The sequence below is a fragment of the Suncus etruscus genome, chromosome 5 (assembly GCF_024139225.1).
Source record: "Suncus etruscus isolate mSunEtr1 chromosome 5, mSunEtr1.pri.cur, whole genome shotgun sequence".
In the NCBI taxonomy this organism is placed as follows: Eukaryota; Metazoa; Chordata; class Mammalia; order Eulipotyphla; family Soricidae; genus Suncus; species Suncus etruscus.
In genome coordinates this window covers 148740175-148763810 of record NC_064852.1, presented here as the reverse complement: position 1 = coordinate 148763810, position 23636 = coordinate 148740175, and the positions used below count along the sequence as shown (strand labels likewise).

The window sequence follows — 23636 nt, the reverse complement described above, 5'->3', positions numbered from 1 at the left end:
TACCTTCCTTGCTTCTCTCTTCCTTCCTTCCTCTTTTCTTCCCTCCCTCCCTCTTCCCTCCCTTCCTCTTCCATCTCTTCCTTCCTTCCTCCTCCTTCCTCCTTCCTTCCTTCCTTCCTTCCTTCCTTCCTTCCTTTCCTTCCTTCCTTCCTTCCTTCCTTCCTTCCTTCCTTCCTTCCTCCTTCCTCCTCCCTCCCTCCCTCCCTCCCTCCCTCCCTCCTCCCTCCTTCCTTCCTTCCTTCCTTCCTTCCTTCCTTCCTTCCTTCCTTCCTTCCTTCCTTCCTTCCTTCCTCTCCTTCCCTTCTTCCCTCCACTTCCTTCCTCCCTTCTTCTTCCCTACTTTCCCTTCTCTCCTTCCTCTCCCTTCTCTCCCACCATCCCCTCCCCTCATCTCTCCTCTCTCTTCACTCTCCTCTTTTTTTTTATGGCACTTATTTTTCTCTCAGAGGAAATTTGTAGATGCATGTGGAAGAAGAAGCAGCTTCTAAGGGTCTAAGAGAGTTTTATACAAGAAGAGCTTCAAGGACTGAGCAGAAATACATATTTAATTATACAATTATTAAAAATACAATGCTTCATGGATGCTTTATGCTATATAGTGTAATAAGTATTCCTTTCCTTGGAAAGCTCACCTTAAATCCCCAGCATGCTCTAATGATCTTGTGGTTTCATGATAGGAACTTGGGGCAGACTTGAGGGTGAGAATGGAGTGAAAGCCAGTGCTACCCCAGGATATAGTTACCACCAGTTTTCCAGGAACTGTGCCAAAGATCCACTGCAAATATTTTACTGACCTTAAAGAATATTTCTCCTCAATAAGAATAAGCTGCCTACATCAAGCTTGGGGCTGAGGGGTGCAGTTTGAAGTGTACACTACCTGCAGCACATAGAGGAACACAAGTGTCTGCCCATGAACATGGTGCCTGCACTGGGAGGCACGCAGCAAGCTTTTTTTTTTTTTTTTTTTTAATTTCTTTGTTTAAGCACTATGCTTACAGAAATGTTTGTGGTTAGATTTCTGTCATTGAATGTATACCTCCTTGTCCATCACCAGTGCAACTTTCTCCCCACCAATGTCCCCCATTCCACTCTCCCCTGCCTGCCTTTGGGATTGTTCCTGTCATTGTAATTGTCAGTACAGTTAGTGCTCTAACTGCTCTTTGTGATAAGCTCCACATCATAGGCTGGTCCTCCTGGCCCTCATCTCTATTGTCTCTGGATATTATTACTGTACCGTCTTTTATTTTCCTTATATTCTGTAGATGAGTGAGACTATTCTATGTCTATCCCTCTCCACCCTGACTCATTTTACTTAGCAGAATAGTCTCCATGTCCATTTATGTTTAGGCCCATTTCATGAATTCATTTTTCCTAACAGCTGCATAGTATTCCATTGTGTAGATGTGCCACAGTTTCTTTAGCAATCATTTGTTGTTGGGCACCGAGGATGTTTCCAGATTCTGGGTTTTGTACATAGTGTGGTGATGAATGTAGAAGTGAAGAAAGCTTGATATATATTATTGTGTTTTTGTGTTTCTAGGGTATATCTGTCGGAGTGGTATAGCTGGGTCATATGAAAACTCAATTTCCATTTTTTTAAAGGAATATCCATATTGTTTTTCAAAAGGGCTAGGCTAAATGGCATTCCCACTAGCAAGTGAATGAGAGTTACTTTCTCCCCACATCCCCGCCAGCACCCGTCAGTTTCTGTGCTGTGAGATGGTACCTCGTTGTTTTTTTTAATAATATTTTATTTAAACACCTTGATTACAAACATGATTGTGGTTGGGTTTTAGTCATATAAAGAACATCCCCCATCACCGGTGCAATGTTCCCATCACCAATGTCCCAAATCTCCCTTCACCCCAACCCACCCCCACCTGTACTCTAGCCAGGTTTTCCACTTCCCTCATTCATTCACATTGTTATAGTTTTCAGTGTAGTTATTTCTCTAACTGAACTCATCACTCTTAATTTGCATCTCCCTAATGATTGGTGATGTGAAACATTTTTTCGTGTGCCTTTTGGCTATCTGTATTTCTACTTTCAGGAAATGTCTGTTTATTTCTTCTCCCAAATTTTTTTTTTTTATGGAGCTAGATGTTTTTGTCTTGTGAACTGTCAGTACCTTGTAAATTTTAGATATTTGCCCCTTATTAGATAGATATTGGGTAAAAAGTTTTTTGCATTCTATGGTTGGCTTTTGTATCCTACTCTGTTTCCTTGGAAGTGCAGAAGCTTCTCTATTTAATGTATTCCCATTTGTTTATCTTTGCTTCCACTTACTTGGACAATGGAATTTCCTCTTGAAGATGCCTTTAGTTTCAATGTCTTCTATATACCTTATAATTTATGGTCTGATATCAAGGTCTTTCATCCATTTTTTAAATTACTATCTTTATTTAAGCACCCTGTTTAAAAACATGTTTGTAGTTGAGTTTCAGTTATTAAAAAAAACACCCCCCCAGTAAAATATTCCCACCACCATTGCCCCCTATCTCTCTCCCCTGCCCCCACTTACTACCATTTCCATGATCATTGTCATTGTAGTTATTTCTCTAACTGAACTCACCACTCTTGTGGTAAGCTTCATACCATGGGCTGGTCTTTCAGCCCTTATTTCTATTGTCTCTGTGTATTACTCAATAATGTCTTTTATTTTTCTTAAATCCCATAGATGAGTGAGACTATTTTGTGTCTGTCTCTCTCCTTCTGACTCATTTCACTCAGCATAATAGTTTCCATGTTCGTCCATATATAGGAAAATTTCATGACTTTATTTTACTAATGGCTGCATAGTATGTCATTATGTATATGTGCAACAGTTTCTTTAGCCACTCATCTGTTGTTGGGCACCTGGATTGTTTCCAGATTAATTTGACCTTTGTGCATGGTGTTAAAGAGAGGTCTGAATTTGCTTTTTTGCATGTGGCTGACCAGTTGTTCCTAACCCCACTTGTTAAGGAGGCTTTCCTTGCTTTACTTTATATTTCTTGATCCTTTATCAAAGATTAATTGATTGCATGTCTGGAGGTCAATTCTCTGAATACTCAAGTCTATGTCTTTGTTCCAATACCATGCTGTTTTTATGATTATTTCTTTGTAGACTCTTTTCAGTGATCTCATGGGGCTCATATTGGCTCTGAATGAATGCACAGGCCATGCTGAAGGACTTCGCACCCTTCACTTTTGTGCCTTCAGCTTTGTATGACATAAGTAATACATATTTGTACATATATTGACATGAAAATATCTAGGAATTACGTAACAAAAATTCTACCGCCACAAATCTGGTCTAATAAAAATATAAACAACATATACTTATAGATAATTGGTTTTTGCTTTATCTTGCATGTTAGTTGCTCCCAACATCTTTGCATTGATTTGGTTATAAATTCTCCACAAGAAAATCGTGTGGAGCAAGTGCTTTTCTGTACCTGCCATGCTCAACAATAATGTGATTGATTTATATTCTCTTGAAAATCAGTTGGATGGCTAACTGACAGAGCTGTAGCTCTATTTTTCAGATAACTTTTCTGTTCTGTTGCCAAGAAATGAGTTTTTTTTATCTGCTCCTCTCCCTATTTCAAACAATGCAGTTTCACCACATTCTGCATAAACAGTAATTTAAGTTCCCAACTAATAATTGCAAATAAAGAAAATTACATAGAGCAGACTCAGAAGCTTAGATGAAGAGGTTAATATTCTCAGTACCCATGCATCAAAGGCAGATCTTTGACATCTTCACTTCAGGCAGTATTTGGAGGTAATTTTGTGAGTTTGGTTTTCAAGGAAAATCATAAATATTGAGAACAAATAGTGTAAATTTCAGCTAACACTATTAAATTTACTTTGTAGATTAGTTGTCTAGTTGGGCAAACAAGATTATTGTAGCCCTGTAAAATATACTATGCCTAGAGCTGGAAAGATAGCTCAATGATCAACTGCAGGCTTTTCATGCAGGAGATATGGCTTCCATTTCTGCAATGCATGGTTGCCTGAGCACTTCTGGGAGCAAACTCTGAGCCCACAATCTGGAGGAGATCCTAAGTATTGTGCATTGTGACCCTCTACCCTATCTACTCTCCCCTAAAAAGCCTTTCCTAAGTAACTTACTTATTCAATAACCACTTATTGAATAATTACTGTGACAACATTTTGGGGAGAAAAGTTACCAAAACAGTAACTGCTGTCTATAATACTGGAATACCCAAGGAAGCAAGTGGTTAACCCAGGTTTAATCCCAGCATCCCAGATGATCCCTCAAGCACCACCAGAAGTGATTTCTGAGTGCATAGCCAGATATTGGCTAAAAAACAAACGCACACACATTTATACGCATAGGCTGATGAATATTACCAAATAATTCAAGCAAAGCTGGTGAAGGAGATGGGGTTGAGAATTTGGGGAAAGTGGAGGTGGAAGTTTGAGATAACAGATGTCAGTCAGGGCAGGTCCTTGGAGAATGTGAGGTTTTGGGAAGACAGTGTCTACTGAGCAAGTGGAAAGATGCCCCCATTTATTGGGGTGGGGAAGCAACAGCATTCCTGGTAAGGGGAGCCTCTAGAACAGTGGTCATCAAGGAAAATCTTTGGGGAGCCTGACTTGATTAGAGCCAGAGGGGGAAGGGGCGAGAGAGTAGTGGGTGTTGGATCCCAGGATCATGCCAACACTGAGTATGCCTGCAGACATTGGTGCTGACCTGTCCTGTCATTTTGAGGTTGAGATTGGGTTGTGGTTGCACTATTTGAGGCTGTCTTAGAAGCAGGGCAACCCAACCAGCTGGAAGCTTTGCAGTGAGTCATCTGGGAAATAATGGTGAGTGCAGCACATTTGTTGCAATGACAGTGGTCAGAAGTGTCTGGGACTTGTGTTTAAAACACAGTAGAATTGACCTAACAGGATCTCCTCATGGGCTAAGATGAGCAAGTCAGGGGACAGAATTATCACTAGCAGGGCTTCCAATAAAGACCATTTGTATTTCCCATATTGTAGAGCTTTATCTGGCTTTGCTGAATAAGGAAATAGATACAAAATGAAAAATTCATTCTGCATATAGTATGCAGATAAGCAGTTTGTTTATTTCTTACAGGATTAGAGTTCGCTTCTCTGGTTATTGGGGTTGTACGCTCCAGTCAAGTAACTGGAAACTGTCTTTGGGGCAGAGAGAAAATTGAGGGGAAAAAATGGAAGAGATTTACTAAACCAATAAACATGGTTCACAAAAGGAACTGTCCCATAGAGGCTCCAGGGAGAGTGAACTAACTACACTTTCCAGTGTGTGCTAAGTCATTCATAGATGAGTTGGGGAAAGCAGTTGATAACTAAATTTATTTCTCTTTTCTTTGTTTCTGTTTCTTCTATCTTACTTGTGATACGTTTTTATTGTTTTTTTTCTTTATTTCTCTTTCTTGTAGGACTGTTTCAAAGACTACCAGAGTTAAGTGAAATCACTCCATATTTAAGTGTTTCCTTTATAGAAAGGTTTTCTTTATTGGCATGGAAAATTGGAGAGAGGCAGTAGGGTATGGTGGGGGAGCAATGGTATTTCTAGGTAGTATCCTTTGTGCATCATGCTTGAGCAATTAGAATGGACAAGAGCACCATCATCTTTCTAAAGACAATGGAAAATGTTATTAATGAAATAAAAAATGAACCCAAACCTGATTTGTAGGATCTTGTTGTTATTGTGTACTTCTGAGAAAGTTATTGAATACTAAAATTCTAACTCTTCTCAGGAGAAAATTTTTTTGTTTGTTTTGGTTTTTTGGGGGGCCACACCCATTTTGATGCTCAGGGGTTACTCTTGGCTAAGCACTCAGAAATTGCCCCTGGCTTGGGGGGACCATATGGGACGCAGGGGGGGGGAATGATCGAACCGAGGTCGTGGTCCTTCCTTGGCTAGTGCTTGCAAAGCAGACACCTTACCTCTAGCGCCACCTCACCGGCCCCAAGGATAACTTTTTTTTAAAGTATTTTTTAAATTAATTGCGTTATTTAAGTTGTGTGGTTACAAAATTATTCATTGCTAGGTTTCAGGCATAGAATTTATACTACCCTTTACCAGTGTACCCTTCCTGCCGCTGATGTCTCTTTTTTACGTCCCACCCTCCAGGCCCCCAATTCCTACCTGTCTCTTGAGCAGGCAATTTGCTTCTCTCTCTTTTCTCTTTTTTCTTTTTGATACTGTGGTTTGCATTATGGGAGGGGGGCGTTAGGTCACATCCGGTGGCACTTAGAAATTGCTCCTGACAGGTCAGGGACCACATGGGATGCTGGGAATCAAGTCGGGGTCCATCCTGGGTTGTCCACATGCAGGGCAAACTCCCTACTGCTGTGCTATCTCTCCGGGTCTGGTTTGCACTATTTTTAATGGAGGGGCACCTTGCATGTCACTTTCTCCCCTTTCAGCACTGAGTTCTTGTTCAGTATGATCAGTTCCAGCTATCACTGTCATAGTGGATCCTTCTCTACTCTAACTGCACTAACCACTCTTTGTGGCAAGCTTTCTACCCTGGGCTGGATCTCCTGACCCTTATCTCTATTGTCTGTGGATATTTTTACATTACTATCGCTTGTTTTTTTCTTATATCCCACAAATGAGTGAGATTATTATATGTTTATTCCTTCCCCTCTGACACCCACTCAGCATAATAATCTCAGGAGAACTTTTTTTTTTTTTTTTTGGTTTTTGGGTCACACCCGGCGGTGCTCAGGGATTACTGCTGGCTCTCTGCCCAGAAATAGCTCCTGGCAGGCACGGGGGACCATATGGGATGCCAGGATTCGAACCATCCACCTTTGGTCCTGAATCAGCTGCTTGTAAGGCAAAAGCCGCTGTGCTTTCTCTCCGGGCCCTCAGGAGAACTTTTTTAACCCGATTTGTGACCTTATACTTGGGAATGAATGTGAACTTCTCACCCAGGGCATCAAAACGTGCAAAAGCAGAGTTAAAGTGGAGACAAGGTAAGGCAGATTTTGATGAGAAGCTGAGCTCTGGAAGGAGGCACAGAGTGAAGAGGAAGTTGGGTCAGATAGAAATGATGGGGCCAAGCATGAGGTTGATCCTCATAGGGGGACAGGGGGTGCTGACCATGAGGTACAGGTACAGGCTGAGGAATAGACTAGAGTTCCCTGAGGTGCTACCAGTGGTGGACAGGAAGCTCAGCTTCTCAGTTCATCAACCATGATCTGCTACCTTCTGCACTTGTAACCTGGGAGAAAGATACACAGTCTATGAAATAGTTTTTGAGTTCAATAGGAACTGTGAGGTTGATTCAGTTCTATCATGGTCTAATGCTTTTATAAAATGTAATTATCTTGGGAGCTGAAGAGACTTCATAGGACTGAATGCTGGTTTTTGCATGCAATTGGTTTACATTTATTAAGGCTTTTTTGTTTGTTTTGTTTTGTTTGGGGGTCACATTGAGCGGTGTTCAGGGGTTACTCCTGGCTCTGCGCTCAGAAATCCCTATTGGTAGGCTCGGGGGACCATATGGGATGCTGGGGATTAAACCTGGGTCTGTCTCAGGTTGGCTGTGTGCAAGGCAAATGTCCTACCGCTGTGCTGTCGCTCCGGCCCAGGTTTAAATTTTATCCCTAGCACTACCACAAAAATCCCTTGAGCTCTTGAGGAGCTAGGGTGTGAGGGGGTGGGTGGGTTGTTACTTCAGCCGTAAGCCAGGGCTAGTCTTTGAGCACCACTGGATATGTCTCAAACCACCCCTCATCCTCCAAAATAATAAATATCTTGAAATTTGACTACATTTCTATTGTTCATCTTTATTAGTCATCTTGTTAAATCATTAACCATGAGTTAATGCCCTGCTACCATCTCCCTCGAGCTCATTTCCAATGAGAGAATCCTGTGACAGTGGTATTGAGATTGGCAGAGTGTGGCCTTTGTTTTGTGTTTGAAGTTAGCAGGAGCCCACACTAGCACGGTACTTTCTAGAACCTCTTTTGCTCTGCAAAATCTAGCTTTTCTCCGTTATGTGTAAGTTAGTCAATTCTCAGAAGAGCAATAACAACATTATGTAACTGGCTTTTGGTAGAAAGGAATCTGTGGTGGTATCCATCCTCTCTCCTTGTTAATTTTTCTAATGACTCAGTAGTGGCTTGGAGAGGTTAAGTGATAAAAGTAAGCAGAGCTTGACTTAAACATTAATATGTCTCACCAACATATTAGTCTATGGAACCCATTATTTTTAATTAAATTTCCACAGGAACTGCTATTTCTTATCCCTTGGCATCTTTGGAAAGGGACTCTTTCTTTGTAAATACTTAACTTGTTACTGAATAATTTGAAATTATAGATTTTTTTTTTTTTTGGTTTTTAGGCCACACCTGGTGGTGCTCAGGGGTTACTCCTGGCTGTCTGCTCAGAAATAGCTCCTGGCAGGCACGGGGGACCATATGGGACACCGGGATTCGAACCAACCACCTTTGGTGCTGGATCGGCTGCTTGCAAGGCAAACGCCACTGTGCTATCTCTCCGGGCCCGAAATTATAGATATTTTAAACCATTTTAGTAGTACTTTTTTTTTTTTTAACTTGAGGTAGCATTGCCATTTTGTTGCAACAAGCAATATAAAATAAAATTTTTGGGCCTGCTAAAGAGGCAGTCTTTGGGGGCTGATTGGGGAATTGGGGACATTGGTAGAAAAAAGGTTGCATTGGTGGTGGGGTTAATGTTGGAACATTGAATGCCTGAAATGACTTTATCATGAACCATTTTGTAAATTAGGGTGTTTTTTAAAGTTAAAAAAATTTTAAATAGAAATAAGACTGCATCAATTTATATAGGTTTCCAATGAGCTGCATTGAAAGATCAATAGGTTTAATATGTATTCACTTCACCCTTTTAGAATTCACTGATATCCTTGGCACAGTCCACTCATTTGTCCTCATTTACTCACCCCAACTTTTTTTATATTAAATATATTTTTTATTTAAGTAACATGATCATATTTGGGTTACAGTCATAACCAGAACACCCCCCTTCACCAGTGCAACATTACCCCCTCCCCCTTCCCATCCCCTGCCTGTATTTGAGACAGGCATTCTACTACAGTAATTTGTTTTTAAGTTCAGTAAGTTGTATTTTTTCCTTAAAGGATAAGAGTAAAAAAATATAGTAACGGTGTGATAGTGGCAATTGCCAATGTTTGTATAGGTCCAGAAAATTGGAGGAAAAAAAATCCTTGACCTGATTACAAAAAGGCCTCACCCCAGAAGTTTATTGGCATAAGACAGACTCTGGGTTCCAGGCATACCAGTCTATCCAACTCCAGTCATTCTCAATGTCCCGGGGAAACTTTTTCACACTTTAGCTATAGTTGGTATCAGACTTTTACATTTAAGGACTCTGGATTCTGTGTATTTCTTTCGTTGATGTCAGACTGATGTGGAGCATCCTCTAGTTTCAGCATATCATTAAATGCAGAGCGATCTGCCCTGCATGCAGACTGTTGCTGAGTCGCCTGGGCACCCCAACTTTTTTCCTTCCTGGCAGCCCCCACATTGCTTACACAGTCCCAAAGTTCACTTTTTATTTAAGTCATTTGTCTTTTTTTTTTTTTTTTAATATAGGGCCTGTTTTCACTCCCTCACTGTTTATTATTTTTTCCATACTTTTGCAATGGTCCTCAAACTACAGCCCGCGGGCCACATATTGTATTTATTCCCATTTTGTTTCTTCACTTCTAAATAGGATATATGCAGTGTGCATAGAAATTTGTTCATAATTTTTGTTTTTACTATAATCTGGCTCTCCAACAGTCTGAAGGACAGTGAACTGGCCCCCTGTTTAAAAAGTTTGAGGACCCCTGCTAGAGACAACAGTGCTAACAGACTTCCCAGTAGTGAACATTGTGAGTCCTGTCATTTTAGGAATATTGTAATGACTAACAGAGAATGTGTCTTAAAAATGGTTTGATATTCTAAAATTTAAAAATATTTAAAAAAAAGAAGATTCAACTTGCTTTATGTATAGATCCCAGAAATGCCTTGGATGCGGGTTGCATTTGGTGTTCAGTATCGTGAAGCCTTAATCAGCTAAGTCGCATAATCCTTCTTACAGGGTACATTCTTGCTTGACCTGGAACTATATGCAGCCACAGTCACGGCATTAAAGAGTAACCTTTTTCGCACTAAAGGAACCTCTAGCTCTGTTGTGAGTGAGGACTGTTAGACCGGGAACATTTTGGTAATTGAGTTTGTAATACAGTGGTTGAAAGCAAGAAGAGACTTGTCAGTCACCTGATTAAGACCAACTCGTGATGTAGATAGAGCAAGAAGGATTAAATGAAAGCACTGCCTGGCACAGTGTTGATGTATTTTTGTCAACTTGATGCTTTGTATTCTACAGATATACGTTGGTGTTGAACGAAAGGTAAAGCTATACAGCTGCTTTCAGTGTTGGTAGTTTAAAAAAGATGAATTGATTTTTATGGATTTTGACAAATATGAACTGGTTTGATTTCTGTAGAAATTTAGGAGGGTACTTTATTCTATTTCAAGTTTGATAAGATTACTTATATTAAATCCTTAATGTGTCTTAATGGCTACAAATTTGATTGCAACGTGATGTTAAACTCTGTGGTTAGTGCTGTGTAATGTAATTAATCACTATTTTGTTTTAGTTAGCAATTTCATGCTTTATAAAAGCTTTTAAAAAGATGAAAGTATTTTTCAAGATTGATTCTTCAAACATTATTCATGTTTTTTATTAAAAATGATAATTACTTAGTTTCTACTAATGAAGTTTATGACTAAGATTTTTACATAGACTTGTAAGATAAGATTTGAATATACAGAAACATTTTTATATTTTCTCACACCATTTTCTATGTTGTTAGCTTTAAGAGATAAAAATTAAAACACACAAATCTATAAACTTAAGCTTATCAGTAGCCTTGCTCTATCCACAAAATTGTTTTCAAATGTCTTCTGAGTATATTTATAAACTTGATGCTTGGTTTAGAGGATATATGACCAGTATTTTTTTTGTATGGTAATGAACCAATGAAATGATACAGATCATACATGTTATGATGACAGAATCTATATGATGATTAATAAGTATGTAAATTAAAATGTTTTTTTGGAAATTAGGAAATAATCTTTTATTGAGGAATTATTTGGAATTTATCTACAAGTTAATATGATTTTCAGACATGAAACTCTGAAGAGATGAATTGGATAGTTTTATGCTCAAACTATTTTGCCCAATCATAATGTCATTTGTAATGATTTGGGATATTTTGTATGTAATTTTCTATAAACTGATTGCAGCTATAAGTTATATTATAAAGAAAGAGAAAATAGTTGTTAAAAACTAGTTTTCAATAAAGAAGGTAGGGTGAAAAGCTATTAGGTAAATATAAAGTGAATATAAATATACTTTGATTTGATATGTGAGAAACAGAAGAGAGAATTGTAGAATTTAAAATTAAGGTTCTAAAGAATGTCACATCAAATATATTATTAAGGGCTCGTTTTTAATTCTGCTTCTCTCAGGGTCTTTGAAAGTATAATATGAAATATGGCATCTTTGACAAATTCTCCATTCTTCTGAATTTATGGTAAACTTAAGTATTAGATACTAAATTAAATGTTTTATGATTATGTAAAGGAACATGGAAATTATATTCTTTTACTTCTCATTTTTCCTACTTAATAATAATTGCTAAGGTTTTTCATAGAGGTCAGTGTAGAAATCGAGATTAGAAATGCAGTAATTTAATTTTCAAAGAATTTACCTTTCTAGTCATGGAAAACTAGTGTTTAGAACTATGTAGTTTTAATTTAAAGTAGGGTGAATATGAAATAATTATGAAGTTGGTAAAATTATTTTGACTAAGAATTTTGGTTGATTGGTAAAAGATTTTTTTCACTTTGGTTAAGAGTATTCTTCAAATAAAAATTTCCCTTCTAGCATAGCTTTAGTAAAATTCTCTACCTTAAAGGGATTTTATTTATTTATTTATTTATTTTTGGTTTTTGGGCCACACCCTGTGACGCTCAGGGGTTACTCCTGGCTATGCGCTCAGAAGTTGCTCCTGGCTTCTTGGGGGACCATATGGGATGCCGGGGGATCGAACCGCGGTCCGTCCTAGGCTAGCGCAGGTAAGGCAGGCACCTTACCTTTAGCGCCACCGCCCGGCCCCCCTTAAAGGGATTTTTAAAAAGTCCAATTCCATGTTAACTAGTCACCCTAGTTTCAGAAGCCATGTTCTATACACCATTCTATTTTTATTTAAATCCAATACAAGCCATTATCTACAGTATGATTCACATGTTAACCAAATTTTATAATCTCCAGAATGAAGTGGTTGCTGGATTAATATTGAATTCATTAATATTGATTTACTCATTTAAGGTACAATTTTAAAAAGCCTTAGATGCCTTCTAAGGTCCAATTAATATTCCTTTCTTTGGAAGTTAATTCTGTTGTAATTTAATATTCTTATTCATCAATAAAATCCTATATATTCCCTGTGTTACAAAGGCTCACCATGGTAACTATGCAAATTCCTTCAAATTTCAATTTAGTTGGGGCCAGAGAGATAGCATGGAGGTAAGGCATTTGCCTTTCATGCTGAAGGATGGTGGTTCGAATCCCGGCATCCCATATGGTCCCCTGTGCCCGCCAGGGGCGATTTCTGAACTTAGAGCCAGGAGTGACTCCTGAGCGCTGCCAGGTGTAACCCAAAAACCACAAAAAAAAAATTCAGTTTAGTATATATATTTTTCTTAATTAAAATAAAAATAATTAATTAAAATGCAAATTCCTTAAAATAATTGCATAGAGTGTTACACCCCTACTTTTCTATAATGTTCAGTATAATGTTAACTATATTACTAGGAATCTTCAGTTTACTCAAGGATTTTGTTCAAAATGTTTGGTTGTTAAAATGATTGACTCACAAATACATTTTGCTAAAGAAGGTATTTTAATACACATTTATGTGATTTCTGTAACTTAGCAGCAGCAGAAGCCAAGTTAACAAGTGTTTTATCTATGTCTCTCATGTTAAGATACACTGGCAAATTAGCCAATTTATAGCAACAGTAGAACGAAGGCACACAGATTCTTAACTATAGTGTTTTATCACAGTATTTTGCTATTAAATGTACTAAGTATTTTTTTAGCCATTTGTCTAAAAATAATGATTTTAAATTTGTCTAAAAATAACGATTTAAAATTTTTTCATATAACACTATCATAGTTATTTTTAACCTTTGATCATCTTCAGGTTTCTATCCAATTTGCTTTGTATGTCTAGTGGTTGATGGCAGGGAAGAAGAAAGCATGGTTCTTTGATTAACAAAATTATCTGTGGTTGTGGTATAACTACTCAGTTTTCCTAGTGTGAGAGACATAGATGATATTTTTACATCATTACTTTCTCTTGGCTGGAAAGAAAATCTGAGGGGTCTGCTGTCATAGCTGGCCTTAATCTTAAAGAGGAATTGTTAACAATGCAAGTGTTTTCGTAAAGAGCAAGGTTTTTTTGTGGCAAGTGAATGATTCCTGTTGGCATTTATGTAAACTGCATATCTCACGTTAGTGCTGTCAAGAGGGTTAGAGATGTAATGATAAAATGAAGATTTGGATGAGTCAGTGTTAGGAAAAGGCCTAGAGATAGATGATGGATAGAAAAACTGAGTTTTGAAGAACTAGTCCTCAGTTTTAGACCTAAAATATACAAATCTTAAACATTTTACTTCATTTGTGTTTTTAAGTAATTTTCACACCAAGATATCAGGAGTAGACAGAATAGAAGGTGGATATTTTCTAAGCTTCTGAAGACCAGTTGGGAGCTGACAAAACTCTAGGACTTGATCATAAATAGTGTGTTCGTGCTGCAGAATTGAAAATGATTACCTAATTTCAAGGATTGGGTCGTTTTTTTCTATAGGTAATTAAATATTTTCTGCAGGTAGTATATCAGGAGTTAACAAGCACATCAAAAGTCGCCTAGTTTTGACTTTCTCAATAGAACTACAGAGAATGAGCACTAGCCTTTTTTGTTGTTGTTACGACAGGACTTTAGAATGAAATGTCAAAGGAAGCAGAAGGCCTCTCTTGATTGTATTCCCCGGCAGCTGCTTCAATGTCCTCCTGACCTTTCTTTGCTTTGGTTACTTAGGCAAAGGAGCCCTTCGGTGTCTAGAGATCAGAACAGGAGGTACGACCAGAGGGACGACAGAGACGACTATTCCCAATATGCCCCTCTCGACAGCGCCATGCCCGGGTCTCCCTCCGATTACTCCGACCTGCGTTCTCAGCGGGAGCCCCAGTACCATGACGACTCTGATCATATGAATTATAGGGACTCCAGCAGGAGAAGCCGCCGGCATTCCCCAGAGTACCTGGAGGATGACGAGGAGGTGGAGAGCAGAGACGAGTATGAAAGACAAAGGCGGGAGGAGGAGTACCAGGCCCGCTACCGGAGCGACCCCAACCTGGCCCGTTACCCCGTCAAGCCGCAGCCCTATGAAGAACAGATGCGCATCCATGCAGAGGTGTCCCGCGCCCGGCACGAGAGGAGGCACAGCGACGTGTCCCTGGCCAATGCCGAGCTGGAGGATGCCAGGCTGTCCATGCTAAGGATGGACCGCCCGTCGAGGCAGAGATCTATCTCGGAACGCCGGGCTGCCCTGGAGAACCAACGCTCCTATTCGATGGAGAGAACTCGAGAGGCCCAAGGGCCCAGCTCCTACCCACCAAGGACCACAAACCATAGTCCTCCGACCCCCCGCAGGAGCCCCATCCCCATTGACAGACCAGACTTGAGAAGTGCTGACTCCATCAGGAAGCAGCACCATTTAGACCCTAGCTCGGCTGTCAGGAAAACCAAACGGGAAAAAATGGAAACCATGCTAAGGAACGATTCTCTGAGCTCAGACCAGTCCGAGTCAGTGCGGCCTCCACCACCAAAGCCTCATAAGTCCAAGAAAGGAGGTAAAATGCGCCAGGTATCATTGAGCAGTTCAGAGGAAGAATTAGCTTCCACTCCTGAATATACAAGTTGTGATGATGTTGAGATTGAAAGTGAGAGTGTGAGTGAAAAAGGTAAGCTTTCCATTCTGATCACGCCTTTCCCAATAATTGCTTAGATACGTTTTGTTCCCCCCCCCCCCCCTTTGTAGGATGCCTCTCTGTAGAAGTACGCACTTCAATACCGCTACTTTAATTTGAGACCATTTAAATGAAGGGTGTTGGTTTTATGGCAAGAAATTCAAGTGAAAAGCCTCGAGGTGGAAGAAATAGGTTGATTATGAAAAATGATTTTTTTCATGATGTTTGAAAGTTCTTTCTACTTTATGACATAGCAAAATAGTTATTGGCTGTAATTGTACAATAATGTATGATGTTCCCCAAGTAAAAGAATGCAATATAAGATATCCATAATTCTTTTTGCCAATTAATAATTGTTAATATTTTGTTATATTTCCCCTTTCCTATGCTGCATATTTTACATGTTTATGAAAATGATATATTTTTTTCTGTTTTTTTTTTTCAATTGATATTGTATTATTAGTTGTTTTTTTTTCAAACCATTAGCTGTTCTGTAGAATGATGCTTTAAACGACTGAACTGGCAATCTGTGATAAGGAGATGACATAGAAGATTAATTTTGGGAGAGATATTACAATAACTTGTATCTGCTAGTACTAACACTACTGTACTGTTTTAACTTTTTCCATATATTTTTAAATTCTCTGAGTATTTCACAAATATGAATTTGCGCTTTTTATTCCTTTAATTTAATTCTTTGTGCTTTTAATTCAGACTAGCAACACTTGTCTATTGTGCTAGAACTTCTAGTTTTTTTTTTTTTTGTTTGTTTTGTTTTTGGTTTTTTTGGGCCACACCCGGTAACGCTCAGGGGTTACTCCTGGCTATGCGCTCAGAAGTTGCTCCTGGCTTGGGGGACCATATGGGACACCGGGGGATCGAACCGTGGTCCATCCAAGGCTAGCGCAGGCAAGGCAGGCACTTTACCTTTAGTGCCACCGCCCGGCCCCGAACTTCTAGTTTTGTAGCACCAATTCTTTGCCAGTATTATAGACAAAAATACATTAGAGTATGATTGTGACAATTGAAAGTTTTGTTTATCAGTGTTTGAGCTACTCCTTTGAATTATCTGCTCATTCCTCTCATTCTTTCTGCCTATGTTCCTTTTGGGTAGGAGATTTTCCTATTATTGATTTATAAGAATTTTTATGTGGTTAATATTTTACCCATCTTAATTGTCATCTCTTCCAAATACATTTCTCATTTTTATTGATATTCAATTTGCTAATTTTCTTTGGTAATTTTGAAATACTGAGTTTAACATGACTAAATGTTTGAAATTTTGCTCAGATTTCTTTTTTCATTCTCAATACAGCTAGTTTTTCAACTGTATATTGCCTCATGCTTTTATATAATCTTTTTATAACTGATTTTGGTGCATGCTACAATACATTAAATACTTGAATATACAAATGATCCTTGTATACCAAGTTCTACACCCACATTATCTCTTTATCTCTCTCATATGTTTGGCGAATGATCCATTTCTTGCTCATAAGAAATAACAGGAATCAGAAAGAAATTCAAGAAAGCTGCTATATAGAATAATATATAGAATCATTTTATGGTGTACCAAAATATTTACAAAATATAAATGAAAGGTCATTCCCATTAAAAATTATGACTTAAAATGTTATATAAAAATAGCTTTACAGGAAGAAAACAATGAAACTCTAAGGAGTGACATAAAAGATGTGAATAGAGATCCAATTCATGGTACAAACAGGGAAGGCTAAATGCCATAACTCTGCATTTTGTTTCCCAAATAATCTCTTGTGGGAAATAACATCTTTATTACAATCCCAGCTGAAGCACACAGAGTTTAGTTTCTAAAGTTATGTGGTGAACATAGCAGAAGGAGAAATTACCACCTCAACTTCTTTCTGCATTTCCGTTAAGTTTACTGGGGTGGCTTATATGTTTGATGATGGAAACAAATTAACACAGGCAGGATTTTTTCACATTATGAAAACTAACTTTAGTCGAGGGAGGTAGAACTTGGATTAATAAAGTATCTTAACAAAAGTGACAAAAATAAAGAAAAAGGATTTCAGTGTTAGGGTAGCAAGTGTTGGGAGAATGTAAAATTTGGTGTTGCCACGAAGGAGAGAGGTCTGGATAAAGTTCTTGTATGGATTCTTCTGGCACCATCTTTGATCTTACAGAGTGATATGGTTCTATCCTTCTGGATAAATCATGGAGCTCCTTTAAAGAGTTTTGTCTTGCTTTTAGGCAAATGGGGAAGAGGACTTCTCTTGTATTTGCTTTTTAGTTGCTTTTAATTTAAAATAATTCTATGCTGAAGGAGCATGCCAGAAAGCCATGCTACCAGAGGTGGGCCCATGCTTGCCTTTCAAGCAAGACTCTGGCAAAATACTTCAAGCATTTTTAATATAGGCACCTAAGACAAACCCTAGGCCAGAAGAGAGAAAATGAGAGAGAGAGAGAGAGAGAGAGAGAGAGAGAGAGAGAGAGAGAGACAGACAGAGAGAGAGAGAGAGAGACAGAGAGAGAGAGAGAGAGAGACAGAGAGAGCTGGGTTTGGGACCAGGGTAAAGTCAGATTAAGGGTCAGGTAAAGGTGAAGCAAATGTTCAAAGGAAAGGGTAACCAGTTCAAGAGATAAAGCCGGGCCGGGCGGTGGCGCTCGAGGTAAGGTGCCTGCCTTACCTGCGCTAGCCTAGGAGACGGACCGCGGTTCGATCCCCCGGCGTCTCATATGGTCCCCCAAGCCAGGAGCGACTTCTGAGCGCATAGCCAGGAGTAACCCCTGAGCGTCACCGGGTGTGGCCCAAAAACCAAAAAAAAAAAAAAAAAAAAGAGATAAAGCCAAAATCAGCGAGCAGAAACAGTTTGATCAGACAGCTGCTCCAACTGCCTTTTCAAACTGCCACACACTCTCTATACTGACTCTCCACCCCATGAGGGTATATTTACACATACAATAGGCATTTATATTTTATAGGTCCAGCTACCCAAAAATAATTAAGTTCTTTTTTTAAAGGGGCTGACCCCTTTTATGACTGGTGCTGGACTTCTGCTGGGGTAATAATGTCAGACAAAATCAGCGTATTATGTATATACAAATAATGATAAAAACTAAAAAAAGTCACAGCCAAAAGGGAAAGAAATGATTTAACAAATGAAATCAGAGAAAATACATCTTTAGTTCAAATATAGCAAGTTAGAACATTAATTAGTTGTGATGCAGGAAGTGGGGTTAGGTCTCATTTTAGGCCTGGACTTGTTTGGCCTGGACAGGAAAGAATTCAAGGATGTGAGGCTGGAGAAACAGCATAGTAGATAGGGTATTTCTTTTCATATGGCCAATCTATGTTAGATACCTGGCATTTCAAAAGTTTTTTGAGCCAGACAGAAGTGATTTCTGAGCTCAGAATCAGGAGTAACTCCTGAGCGCCACTGGTTGTAAAAAACAGAAACAAACAAAAAAATTCAAGCATGTGCCAGAGATATAAATAAGAGAAAACATTTATGAAAGAATATTTAAAGTAATGGTATATTAGTACATTATCTAAGGATTAGGGTGCAGACATACTCTAGAATCAATCATGCAAATCTCTAGTTTTGTTTGTACAGTCTAGTCTAGTTTGTACAGGTAAAGGAATAGAGAATATTCATTATAGATAGAATATTCATGATTTGTCAGGAAAGAAGTAGGACTCCACAGTGTAGTCAAGGTACCAGCCATATTCTGACCAGACTTGGTCTTCCAGTACTTGTCATGGCCCTTCTGGGAATAAGTTTTTCTTATGCAAATGTATTAAAATCAGCTATGAGTTGTCCCTTGGTCACTTGGTCATGCCTGACTCTCCAGGCTCCCATTAATTCACCTTAGAATCTTGGTTTGTATTGTTCTCATCTAGAACATGTTAACTCTTTTGGCAAAATATCACGTGGTTCATACACAAAACAGGTGTCTTTTATAAAACATGGTATTCTTTGTGCCAGAAAACATTATTTGAGGTTGGAATGATAGTACAACAGGTAGGGTGTTTGCCTTGCATGGGTTTGATACCCAGCATCCCATATGGTCCCCTGAGCACTTCCAGTAGTGATCTCTGAGTGCAGAGCCAAAAGTCCTGAATACTTTTACTTTGGCCCCCAAAACAAAACAAAAACAAAAAAGCAGCGGTGGGAGTGATAGCACCGCTGGTAGGACGTTTGACTTGCATGTGGCCAACCCGGGTGCAATCCCTTGCAGCCCATATGGTCCCATGCCTACCAAGAGTAATTACTAATTGAAGAGCCAGAAGTAACCTCTGAGTGACATCAGGTGTGTGGTCCAAAAACCAACCCCACCCTCCAAAAAAAAGCAAGTATTTTTTTTTTTTTTTTTTTGTTTTTGGGCCACACCCTGTGACGCTAAGGGGTTACTCCTGGCTATGCGCTCAGAAGTTGCTCCTGGCTTCTTGGGGGACCATATGTGACACCGGGGGATCGAACCGCGGTCCGTCCTAGGCTAGTGCAGGCAAGGCAGGCACCTTACCTTCAGCGCCACCACCCGGCCCCCAAAGCAAGTATTTTTTATCAAAAGACAACACACTTTTAATATAATTTTATAATTTAGGTCATTTCTCCACACACTTATGTGCACTTAAATTATGAAAACTAAGAAAATTATTTGTTAAAATATTAAGAAACTAAATATTTTATCATAGACTACATAATTTCATTTTTTAGAATCACAGTACTTAAGTTTATTTGATAAACTTTAGTTTCCACATAGGCTTGAATTTATCATATTATTAAATAAAAATAAAAGTGGCTTTGCTGTCTTCAGAGGCTTGCTGTAGATTCTGTGATGTACTCTGCTTTTTTTTTTTTTTTGGTAGTGGGGCAAGGCAGCACATTTTCAGTGGTGTTCAGGCGCTACTTCCAGGTCCATGAGGTTACTCCTGGCTCCATGCTCTGGGGTTACTCATGACATTGATCAGGGTACCATCTGGTTTTGGGATCAAACTTGGGGTTCCAATATGCAAAGTCCATTGAGCTATCTCTTAGGTCCCCAGTACTCTAATTCTTTGGTAATGCAGTGCCATCATATTTGCCACATAAAGTTGCAAAATATGGAAAAACGTTTGAAACTTCTTGACAGTATTTTGTATATGGTGTCTCTCTAAGGACATTTGCATTGTTGCAAGATTTTGAAATCTGCATCTACGTTTCCTATTGCAAAAATAAAAAGCTATAGAGGAATGGAGTTAAAATTCTGGATACCATTTAATGAACTAAAATGTTTGTTATTTTTAGCAAGGGAAGCGCATAGTGTGTCACTCACCTCTGCTTTCTCTCCTAACCAGAAATTCTCATACTTAATGATTGTCCTCATCACTCAATGATGCTCAAGGCTGATGCCTGAATCCACCCTCAGGAATCATTCCTGGTGCTGCTCATCGTTCCATATAGAATGTCAGGGATTAAACCTGGGTTGAGTACATGCTAGGCAAGCGTCCTACTCACTGTATTATTGCCCTTGCTTTTTGTCTCCTTAAGTGTAGTTATATCTTGGCTAGCCTTCATTTTATTTTGGAACTTAATTGAGCTAAGCATTTATTGTTCTTTATATCTACTATTTTGTTTGTTTGTTTGTTTGTTTTGGTTTTTGGGCCACACCTGGCGGTGCTCAGGGGTTACTCCTGGCTGTCTGCTCAGAAATAGCTCCTGGCAGGCATGGGGGACCATATGGGACACCGGGATTGGAACCAACCACCGTTGGTCCTGGATCGGCTGCTTGCAAGGCAAACGCCGCTGTGCTATCTCTCCGGGCCCCTGTTTTTTTTTTTTTTGAGGGGGGGCCACACCCGGTGACGCTCAGGGGTTACTCCTGACTATGCATTCAGTAATTGCTCCTGGCTTGGGGGACCATATGGGATGGCAGGGACTGAACTGAGGTCCATCCTATGTCAGCCATTTTCAAGAAAAACGTCCTACTGCTGTGCTATTGCCCCTATCTACTTTTTTTTTTTTAATCTTATCCTTGCTTTTAAATGACTGTGTATTTGAGGAAAACCACCACAGTGCATTTATTGCGTCACAAATTTGGTCATTTTGGAGCCTCAGCAGCATGTAGATGGGTTGTGTGTATGGTATAAAGATAACAGAGAGTCAGCTTCACTGTCTCAATGTCTTCAGGTCTGGGGACTTGATTAGGAAGGAGCTGGTTCTAAGCTGAAAAAGTTTGTTCAAACCATCTACATCTGTTTCCTCCTTTTTCTTTTTTTTTTTTTTTTTTTTTTTTTTTGGTTTTTGGTTTTTGGATCACATCAGCAACTCTCAGGGGTTATTCCTGGCTCTACGCTCCTGGCAGGCTCGGGGGACCATATGGGATGCCGGGATTCGAACCACTGTTCTTCTGCATGCAAGGCAAACACCTTACCTCCATGCTATCTCTCCGGCCCCTGTTTCCTTTTATTTATGTAGTTTTATCTTCAGAAGGAATTGAGAGTGATAATAATGAACTTAATTTATCTTAAGCCTTCCCATATCTCATTAATAAAATATGCTAACTGAACTAGAAACTTTTTATGAATCTATTTTTATTGTTTATTTATTGAGGTTCTGTGATGAACAATACTGGTATATGATGGTTTCCCATTACATCATTCTAGTACCACACTTACCCCAGTGTACCTATTTCCCTCCTCAAAGGCCCTAGTGGCCCTTCTTTCAAGGCTCCTTACCTCAATCTCAATTGTGGATCAATCCTGTTAATTTGCCTTTGACCCTTTGTTGCTATTTACTTGTATCTATTTTTTGTATTATTTTTTAAATTAATTTTTATTGTGATTAAAATAAATTACAAAGATTTTCACAGTAATATTCAAGGTTCGTAGTGACAATAAATCAAGGGTATTCCCACCACCAGTGCAGTGATGTCCTCCCTCCACCCCTGTTCCCAGTATGCATCCCATATCTTCCTCCTTTACCTCCTGACTACTAGAGATATCATTCTGTATGTATCCCTCTCCTCCTGACTGACTTTACTCACCATAACATTCTCTAGTTCCATTTATGTCATGGCAAATTTCATAATTTTATTTGTTATTGGGGCTGCATAGTATTCCATTGTTTGTATGTACCATCCTTTTTCAGTTTAAGATTTCTAAAGCAATATGGAGATTTCTAAAAAAAATAAGAATGGAGCTTTTATCTGACCCAACAAGACCACTTCTCGACTTCTCCCCTTCCAAACACAAAAACATTAATCTGAAGGAATATTTGCACAGTTTTAGTACAATAGTCAAGACATGAAAACAATCAAAAATCCCAGCTACAAATAAATGGCTAAAAATTATAGTACACACACAGGAATACTATGTAGCTGTTAGAAAAGACAAAATCATACAATCTGCAGCTATTTGGCTGGAACTAGAGGGTATAATGCTGAATGCTGTGAGTAAAACGGAAAATGATAGACATAGTATCATGCCTGTCATGTATGAGATATAAAGATGCACAGTAAGGGAACAACAAATGGCTCAAGACACAAAACTAGAGAGTTGGTCCACAGAATTGAGTGGGGTAGGATCTGGATGAAGGCATATGGTTACTCTGGTGGCAGGTGTGGTGCTGTTGGCATGATGTGGGCAGAGAAGCATCACTAATGGGATTGTAAATCACAGCATTTTAATAAAGAATACATTTTAAAAATAATATAGAACTTGTTTGGAGAGTTGTTTGTTACTGGATGCAACCAAGGTTCCTAAATTGTGGCCACAGTTCCTAAGAACTTTGTCTGCTGCCTTGGGCACTCAGATCTCCTACTGGGTCTCCCCGGGGTATCAGCAGCAGTCTCTAGACTAGAGCAAGGCTCCAACTTTGCCTGAGTCTGGCTAATGAGAATGGCAGTAAGGTCCAGTCACCATGGTCTGAGGCACGTAATCAGCTCACTGACCCTGTCATAAAGGGGAGACTATGAAGTTCCTTAGAGGCCTCTTTAATGAGATTCCTTAGGGGTAACTTAAAATTTTGGACTCTGAGTCACATTTAATACTGATGTTTTTCTTCAGGGGGAAAAGAATTTAGTATTATCATCAAGTTTAAAAAAAATAAGACACACAGAAAAATTTTAGTAGGATGCTGAAAATACTATTTCTAGAACACGTGTCTTGTAAATAAGATTAGTGTTCCAATTAAATTTGTGGAAACTGTGTGCTATATAATTCTTGGGAAAAAAGCATGTCCTCATTACTATGTAAAAGATTCTGCCCACAAGGAATCTACTTACATTTAATCCAGAGTGCTCTAAACTTATTTGACTAGAAGATCTTTCTATCACTTAAGCCTGTTGACATTTTGCAGGACTAGGGTTTCATGCTGGGAAATGTCAAATATGTGCCTGACTATGCTTCTTCATATCCCAAATGCAAAAGAGATTGTTTTATAATTGTTCATCTATTTCTGACTTGCTCCACTCAGCATGATATTCTCTAGATCTATCTTGCAGCAAATTGCCATGATTTTTTACAGTCAAGTAGTATCCTATTGTATGTATTTAAATAATACTGAAGCAATAATTTTGTATAGTT

At 38.9% G+C, this 23636-nt stretch overlaps 1 protein-coding gene across 18 annotated transcripts in view; it reads left to right on the top strand.

The window, feature by feature from the left end:
* The window catches only part of RIMS2 (regulating synaptic membrane exocytosis 2), a 565766-nt gene that overhangs the window by 243429 nt on the left and 298701 nt on the right, over positions 1–23636 (top strand). For all 18 annotated transcript variants that reach the window (XM_049773842.1, XM_049773835.1, XM_049773829.1 and 15 more), the window contains one exon: positions 14157–15082. In XM_049773842.1, coding sequence (XP_049629799.1) covers positions 14157–15082 — 926 coding nt within the window. The remainder of the gene's footprint in view (positions 1–14156; positions 15083–23636) is intronic.